General features: G+C 37.1%; 1 protein-coding gene across 1 annotated transcript; it reads right to left on the bottom strand.

Annotated features, from left to right (window-relative positions):
• Positions 1–3,992: 3,992 nt before the first annotated feature.
• LOC101294153 (abscisic acid 8'-hydroxylase 4-like) lies at positions 3,993–6,752 on the bottom strand. Its single transcript, XM_004294757.1, has 9 exons — positions 6,550–6,752; positions 6,123–6,453; positions 5,808–5,957; positions 5,449–5,697; positions 5,265–5,354; positions 5,090–5,168; positions 4,883–4,989; positions 4,613–4,731; positions 3,993–4,466 (listed from the first exon to the last, which is right to left on the bottom strand). The coding sequence occupies exons 1-9, from the start codon at positions 6,750–6,752 to the stop codon at positions 4,340–4,342; spliced, it is 1,455 nt and encodes a 484-aa protein (XP_004294805.1). The 3' UTR covers positions 3,993–4,339.
• Positions 6,753–9,183: the final 2,431 nt, after the last annotated feature.

Here is a 9,183-nt window from a genome sequence, read left to right as displayed (position 1 = left end):
TTTGCTGCAATTAGATGTCAATGATTCCCGTTCTGTGTACGTATAGACAGTATAATGCTGAAAGCCTGAAAGTTTGGTAATGCTTCATCCTAGCAAGGTCGATTCCTTTATTAGTGCCAGCCTTAGGGATGGTTTGATAATGTGGGTAACATACACAATTCTACATCAAAGAAGTTTAGGATTTATCCTACCAAGAACAGCAGATTCTTCATCCAACTGCCATAGTCCTTGAAAGAATTTGTATCTAGCTATTTTGCTTGACAACTACCATCTAGCATACACGATCCCGGCATGATCTTGGTTTACATGTTGTCCTTGACAAGATGGATGATCAAACCTTATGTTAAGGTCAAGGATCATTCTTCTATCGAATAAAGCACCGGACCTGTTTGGTTCATGCAAAATCTTGGGTAGATTAATTTATTTTTCCAAATGCATTTATATCTATTTGCACACGTACGTTATCTTCTTTTGTTTAGTTCCTTTCCTGGAAAATGAGATTTTTCCTGGCTTTCTTGAGTTTCTTCGGCTTAACACTTGAGAAGAATGAGGTGAACATTCCCATTGTTCATATCTTATGATATTTTCTTCTGCGTGTTATAATTAAATTTCATGCTACTAAATTAGTCAATTTTGCTATTCAAAAAAAAAAAAAAAAAATAGTCAATTTGGAAGTTTTATTATTTCTTCATTGATCTATAGGAATATATATATTGAAAAGACCTGTCTGGTAGAGTGAGTCCAGAAGAATCATGTCAGATTGACTCTTTCTTACTCGAAAGGCTTAAGAAAGAAATGTTATTTAGAAATCAGCTTGTTACTATCTTTTAGCCATATATGGAACCAAGTGATCATTTATTAACTTAGCAATCTGTTATGAAGTTTGAGTTAAGAAGAAGTGAATAGCTAGTCCTTCATATGAATCAAACAGGTTAGAAGTGTCAGAATAAGAAAAAGCTTGTACAAGATGATGAAAACCCAGAAAAAAGAGAGAGAGTTTTGTATATTGATCTGAAAAACGGCCTCAGTATCACAGAACTTTGATACAATCTATTGCAGTTTGTTTTTGTGTACACCTAATATATCCTACAATGACTTGACTTGAGATAATTTACCCATTTTTCGCTTAACATGCCCCCTCAAGCTGATGGAAGGGAGAAGTAACATCAGATTGTAACAGTCAAGATATTATTGGCTAGAAGAAGTTTCTTTGTTTTTATGATGTTTTATGAACATTTGAGGAGAAGGGTGAAATTCTTTACCATTTTGGAAGTTAGAAAAGTAAAAACAAAAAAGGGACTAGGTATATATATTCCATTTCAAGATCTTCCTGAGTAACTCTAATTATAGAGAAACTTAGACCACATATGTTTATTTCTTTTTCTTTAAATGAAGCATAGACTGGTGTCAAGGTTTTTTCAGGCATGCAATAAACTGAAGAACATGCTATATACAGAATGCAATATTAGGAAAGTTACTGATTAGAAATTTGTTTCAGGTCAAGAATACTTGTGGTCTAAGTACTTTTTGCTAAGAAATATATATTCCATGCATTCTGTGGTGAAGTTGTATGTTTTCACCAGAAAATTTGTGTCTTCAAGACATGATGATCCTCAATGTGATGAGAAAATAGGTTTCAAAATATTTTCATGCATGTTGTGCATGTTTCTACTTGAAAAAGTAAAACTAATAGTGAATTCATCTAGGACATAGTAAGATTTGGTGCATGGTCATAATTAAGTTGGGGATCATTGAAAATCCTTGTTCTGCTGATTCAACTTTTATTACCAGAGTATATTGTGTTTGTTCAGGGACTGGAGCTTATGTTCCTTAAGTAATTGAAGTTTATAATGAAGTCTCTTTTGTCTTCAGAAATTCATACTGTACACATTCCTGCCTCTTTCGAGTTGAGGTCTGAGATTGGTAGAGAATGGACACAATATCTCTATGAGTAGGAGAGTTCACATCAGGTGCTTATTTATAAGCCGAGTTCAATTCTGGAAGATCTACCTTCTATCCATTATTGATGTGTCAGTGCATTACAAGCTTCACGATCTGATCTACGCATTAAGGGTTGTTTATGAATACCATTTTGTCTGTCTGAAATTGAGTCGTGATCTATTTACAGAAAGATGAATGTTTTTACGATAGTTGATAATGATGACAAATTGAAATATGCTATGTGCCGATCTGAATCTAGATTGTTCACGACACCTTTTACGGATCACGTAACTTAATTGCGTGACTTTTTCCTTCTTTAGTGTTTGATTAACACATACATTGTTTGAATTGTCTTCATCATATGTTACGTACCAAAACTAATTATCATCATTATCACTAATAACTATGATAATATAAGTCTTGATGGTCTTATATTCTGACTGATGAAAACGGCATTCATTCAATGTACAGATTACTAGAATGAAGTTCCTCATCATTATGCTGGCATGGACGATTGGAAGTATCTTGGAGGATTATGCAAGTGGTATGGATTGCACCAAGTGAAATCTTCATTGACACCGTAAGTTATATCATTGTCTCACTTATTTTCATGATGAATTGAAGGCAATAAGGTTGTTATTTAACTACTGTTCATCCCACAACAGCTACATTTGCTTGATAATGCTCTATTCATGAATGATGTGGCTGGTGCCATGTGAATATCTGGTACATTTGTGGTGTTATTTGTGCATTATTTGTAGTGACGGTGAGACGATTCCATCGTCTCTGACGTGGGAAAATGATGTGATGATCTAATGTCATTTTCCCCTTTCCGCCACTGGTACCCTAAGTTTTGTAATACACAAGCACATTCCAGTAGTCGTGTCAACCTCACAACAGAACTACAGTGTTATTCTGGTGGGGGTTTGATCTGATTAGAATACCCTGTTCTTGCTTTTCTTTCCCTTTTACTTGCACATTGTGCTTGATACACTGTTTAATCATAGCTAGTAGTGCAGAAATGCTTGTAGCTTTACATGACTGATACCAGAGCCATCAAGCACAACTTTTGGGCCTTTCGATCAGTTTTCCTTCTGGCAGTCACATATTGGCCGAAACCAGAAGTTTGCTGTACGTACTATTGAATTTGATACACTTTGCTGAATACACTCTATGCTAGTCATGCATTTGGTGTTAGTTTGACTCTGTACAGAATTGGAAGCATGCAGAACTGCGGTCAGTGAATTCGAAGTTGCAGCCTTGAAGGTCATAAATAGGTCAGAAATTTGCAGACATCAATGCTTCTTGGTCAGTCCCTGTAGGGGTGCCCTACTGTAGAACTTGGACAGTTTTATTTCTCCTCTAAACAAAATATCAAACTCAGGGCCACCGTCAAAATAATATTGGCTTCAGAATGTGTTAGCAATTAGAAGGTCGGAGTTGGTCATGCTCGGCTAGGGCTACCTGGCCTTGATCCTACATCAACCAATCATCCAAAGCTTTCTGCTGATGAATGGCATCCCTGTTATTCACTATTGGCTTGCAACATGTGGCATTTTTGTGGCCACAGTTAATGAACATGGTGTGAAGCAATATGCAAGTTCCCATCAGGGGAACAATGCCTAGTTCCACTGATCTTCCCCATGCCTCAATTAGTATAACATACGCACATACTAATACGTAAGTACACACTATACATTATACACTAGATTTTACGTAAGAAATGTTGCGCAAAGTACGGAAGATGGTAAAAGTTGGAAGTGAAAAGTAAATTTTCTTTCTTTTGTCATGATAGGACAGTTACTAGATGAATCCCCTACAACATTCCATATCCAAGATGCAAAAGTCAAAGGCTGAGCTAATATACCACTGCAGATCATGGGAGCCAGTGTGATCCAGAGAAGCTAGTGTCGTGCAATCAAGTTAACCTCACTAGAGAACTTGATAGACTGAAATCTTCAGAGCAAATGTTGAGATACGTCGTTTACAATTAATCATCCTTTCATCATTCATTTTAAATTATTTGTTGTCCAAATATCAAGAGCAATCCTGAAATAGCGCTTGTGCTTATTAACAAACCTTTTCGTTTATGGTAATATGGAATTATGGATGATGGTGAATGATAAGTCCTGCTTATTGTAGTGGAGTACATCAATGAGCAGTGATGGAAGAATAATATCGCTAAGCTTACAATAGAGTGATATGAAAACTTTAACCCCCCTCAATCATTGATTTGGATAATCCTAAAATTACTCCTTGAAAATTACAAGGGCTAGATCTCTATGTAGAAGGGATAATTCTAGAGAGAACGAAAAACCCATCTCAAAAACAATAGGGTTGAAGATTGAATACTTTTAGCATATGGGGAGGTGAAATGAATTAGGTGGGGAAGGCATATTTAACTAGTGGTCGGGAAATCTTGTTTGGGATTCACTTGTTCTTTCAGAAATCTGGCTGGTAGTCCATGCTGAGGAACTGGAAATGGGCCATATTGAATCCCACTTTGTGATCCCACTACTTCCCATCTGTAAATATAAACCATAAACAGAAAGAAGAAAATTAACAAATAAGACCCTTATAAATTTTTCTTTTCAAAGTCACCTTTATTGATAATAAAAATAAAAATAAAAAAAATCAGTCTTCTGTGAGAAAGTTGTGATGGACATAGTACCGGAAACTAGTCACGAGATGGTGGATCAAAATGAACATCTCCAGTTTGGCAAGCTCATTTCCAGGACAAGCATGTACTCCTTTGCCAAATGGTATGAAAGTATAAGCCTTTGGAGCAACCTATCCTCCACAACCAGAAAAAAAAATTAGGAACAGGGCATGAAAACCTGATCAAAAACAAAAAAGGCAACCGATTTGATTCTCTCATCTTGTTAAAGCGAAAAACGGGAAAAAAAAAAAACTAACTGTTTCTGTGAAATGCAGCACCTACCTCAAACCTAGATGGATCAAAATTTTGAGGAGCAGAGAAGAACTCAGGATTATGATGTATGTTCCTAAACAATGGCATGACCTTCCAACCCTTTGGTATGAGATATCCTGCATAATTTTTTTTCACGTGATTAGCACTGGGTAAACTTAGTGGAATAAATTCTCTCAATTTCTCCCTAAATGACATAAATTGAGTGTAAGTACTTACCTTTGTATTTAACATCAACCACAGCTTCCCTAAATGCGAAAGATATGATGCTGGCCATCCTCAAACTCTCTAATATAACCTGAAAATTTATACATGTTCAGCTGTTATTATTAATTTCTAGCTATTAAAAATTTTGACCACATGAGCTGATGAGCCTTCTTTGAGTTGGGCTTACTCTATGTGTAAGCGGCATATTTCTGATTTGTGCCCATGTCAATGATCTCTTACACCCATCATTTGCATCACATATTGCCTTCTGCTCAGCCTGCAAAATAGAACAGCTTAGTATACACAATATCTATAACAATCTGTCGCATGCATAACTTGCATGAAAGTTTTAACTTCTGTGGAATCCTTACCTTCACAGCTTCAAGAATGTTTTGGTTATCATGGAGGTACTTCAGAATCCATGTTAGAACACTAGCTGTAGTGTCTTGGGCTGCAAACAGCACTCCAATGATGTTATCGGAAATTTGATCCTCGCTTAAGTTTTGCCCCTTTTCATTTTGAAAGTTCAGCAAATCACCCAAGAGATCTTTCTGCAGTACTTTCTTTTCCTTCCTCTCAGAAATTATCTGTCTCAGAATCTGACTAAGCCTTTTCCTCGCCTTTGATGATTAAGAAGAAAGTGGAAGAAACAAAAGGCATTGTCAAATTAAAATCTCTTTAACATGTACTACATACATATAACTATACCGATAGAGTTGATTTTGCTTACCAAGAGAGCTTTGTGATATGCAGTGCCTGGCATGTTTGTTGGAAAACAATTGTAACCCTTGTCTACCATGTGGTAGTTCTGCTTGAGCTTCTCTCTGTAAGTATCATCCAATCGGCCAAAAATGGCAAGAAAGCCGACATCAAACACAAACTGCAGACGACAATGGAAGGACAGATACATTAGAACCAGTGGCAAAACCAAGATAAGCCGACATAAGCATACATGAGCAAAACGACGTAAGTAAACGTGTTGGTGCAGAAGACTACTTTAACTCATGTAATTAATCAAATATGGAGGGTCCAAAATTTCATGTACCTTCTTCATTTCATGATAGGTGTTGATGACAGTTCCGGCTGCAGCCCATGATTCCAAGGCAGAAATGGCTAAAGCTTCAATGTCAGGAACCAGTTTCTGCATAGTGTTGGGGTTTGGAGACAGAGAGCTCTGAATGAGCTTCCTAAGACTACTGTGGTAATCTCCCTGGTGAAAGAACAAAGCAGAAGGGCCGATCAGCTTCTCCTTGCTTTTCGGGTATGTGGGCTTGAATAGGTGAGCATGAGTAACCAGCACAAACTTTGTGGCCTCAGGGCTTGCCAACATGACACAAGGACAGCCAAGTATGTGGGTTTTGAATATGTCTCCATACCTGATGAACAAGTAAAGCAGAACAAGTTGGATAAATCCATGCAATATCCGATGTAAACATGAAATTATGATCAGAGGTTGGTAATTGATTAGAAACCTCTTCTGCTTTGTGGAAAAGAATATGTTTGGGTCCATAGAGTACATTTGCAGGGTCTCTCCTATGCAAGGCCACCCCATTGAGCCTGGGGGAAGCTTAGCCTTATGCAGAAATGTTCTCTTTTGTTTCTTTATGCAGTGATATAAGAACAGAGCTGAGAGAGAGATAAATATGTATATCAAAGTAGAAGCAATTTTCTCCATAAAAATGTAGCACCACTCTCTCTGGTTCTCTCTTTGTGAATTCTCTTCTGTACTGAAGGATGGTGAAGAACTGGAAATGATGGTTGCTAAGGGAGGTAATGTCAATGATGAGAGGAAAAGAGGAGGGCTGGGGTATATATAGGAGGAAGGAGGAGTTCCACCTGCACAAAGAGACAAACTGTGAACTGGGATTAGGAGGAAATTAAATAATTTGCTAAAAGTTTGGAAAGTGATTTCTTAGACTTGACACAATCAAACTCATGGTGAATGCTAGAAATCACTGTTTGAATTGAATCGTTTGACTTGTAAATTGTGGTTCTGAATTAAGCTCTCACTGTATACGTAGTGTTAGCTTCCGAAATGGGAAGGTTGCTGAAAGGATAAGAACATGTCATGTTGAACTTGAATAGTTATAGCTTAGCCAGATAAAACTTTCTTGGCCAATCCCAGACCCTTTTCAGAAAAAGAAAAAAAGCTTTTTGACCTAAGAAATCCAAATTAAAGTTTTCCTGTTTCCTTTAGAAATCACTCTTAACGAATAATCGTATTTTGAGTTACATTAACACATTGTAAAATTTTTATTATGTGATGAATATTGGAATAAATATTTTGAATAATAAAGAAATAAAATTTTACAAAATTTTATCAAGAATAGCTAGCCTAGTATCATTTTGTCTAGTAACATTTGTCTATTTGTAAGTGGCAAGTCATAGTGAAAAAATAGTTATCGTATTACTAAAAGTCGTTGATATAATAAGACAAAATTCACATCCCACATTCTACATATATAATTTTTCACATCGTGCCGACATAATTTCTAACTTTATACTCTAAATATTAAAACTTAAAAAATATAAATAACGTTATTTTACACATACAAAACATGTATCGGTAAAGAGTTAAAACTAGCTAACCTCTTTTAAGATACACAGGTCGCTAAAGACTTGCCCTGCCTCTAATAATTTAATCCAACCACATATCAACGTTAAGCATTATTAACCAAATTTTCCGTCAAGTTCACCTTGCATGCCCAAGACATGATGATATATTTCTCATTTTCCATCCCGTTAAGATAATCTCATACTTCTTGATTTCTCTTATATATTCTAGCACCCCATATCATGTCACTCTTTGTCATGGATGAGTGCATGATAACATTGTTTTCGATGGAGCAAGTTAAAACCCTTGAAGTCGCAAAGTTAGTGTTGAGATATCAATCCCACATCGGGAATATGAGACTTTGCCTGTAGGTTTATAAGGGTTTGGGCCACTCCACCAATTGCCAATTGGTTTTAGACGTGAACCGCATACTACTTTATCATGATATCAGAGCGGATTACCCACGTCCAAGGTCCACGTGTTAGGCTTGAAAATTCACCACACGTGCAAAGGCGTGTTGAGATATCAATCCCACATCGAGAATATAAGATTTTACCTGTGCGACGCCATATTCATGTGGAACAGATGGACCCGAGACGGCGGTGTATTACAGCTGAGCCCGTTCGGATAATCCCCCAAGCTAATATAAGAGGCCAGCTTGTCGTTGGACCCAGGTACGTCGGTGGGGAACTGTACGGTCAACCGCCGATTAGCCGACGTGGAAGGTTCTGGAGATGTTGGTCCCCTACTGCGTCGTGACCACCACCTAACGTCAAGAATCGGAGGCGAGAGCGACGTCAGGGTTCGTCGGGACAGGTGTAGAAATCTCCGTGGTCCAGTCGAGAGAGTTCGTGACGGGATGAGAATTAACTAGTCGTCGTCGATGTAGTGTAACCTAGAACGCAGGCAACCTACAGTTCGATCATTTTAGGGTTCATTTGTTTGGACCTAGCTCTGATGATGAGACTTCTTATCAGTCGACCTCCCTAAACAGAAACTAAAATTTAGGGCAGACGATCGATCTGTCTGCTTGAGCTAGAATATCCTTTAGAATCAATAGTCCGGAATTCGGGCGCCGGACGAATCCAAATGAACTTCAATAGAGTTTGCTTGGATCAAAGTACGTTACATGGTTCAAGATGGATCTAGGGGCTTGAAAGAAATATGTACGTGGTCTAAAATGATTATTTTACCGTCTTACTCGTATTCCTCTCAAATTAGTTTAACTTGAAATGGCAAAATCCTTGAAATGATGCAAATCCATATATATAGATGTATGTGTGTGTATGTGTGTGTGTCTATAAATATATATATATATATATATATATATATATGGCCCTTTCAATGAGGGATCCATATTTTAAGCCATTTATAGGGATATGGTATTACACCAACTTCCCGATTATAATTTTACATCTCCACCGTTCATATCTTAGGTCTATATGAGTAGATCACCTCTACAAAATTTCATATGATTTGGTGATCGTTAAGGCTTTCAAAAGTTCAATTTAGTTTTAATGACCTTCAACGGTTTTAGTTTGACATAAGCTGG

The sequence above is a fragment of the Fragaria vesca genome, linkage group LG3 (assembly GCF_000184155.1).
Source record: "Fragaria vesca subsp. vesca linkage group LG3, FraVesHawaii_1.0, whole genome shotgun sequence".
NCBI classification, from domain to species: domain Eukaryota; kingdom Viridiplantae; phylum Streptophyta; class Magnoliopsida; order Rosales; family Rosaceae; genus Fragaria; species Fragaria vesca.
This window is presented reverse-complemented; position numbering and strand designations above follow the sequence as displayed.

Excerpts from the sequence above, each read along its gene's own strand:
- LOC101294153 (XM_004294757.1), bottom strand. The coding sequence starts at position 6,752 with ATGGAGAAAATTGCTTCTACTTTGATATACATATTTATCTCTCTCTCA. Across the intron at positions 4,732-4,882 it reads TTGATCCATCTAGGTTTGAG|GTTGCTCCAAAGGCTTATAC; the intron begins GTAGGTGCTGCA and ends TGTGGAGGATAG. Across the intron at positions 4,467-4,612 it reads CATCTCGTGACTAGTTTCCG|ATGGGAAGTAGTGGGATCAC; the intron begins GTACTATGTCCA and ends TTATATTTACAG.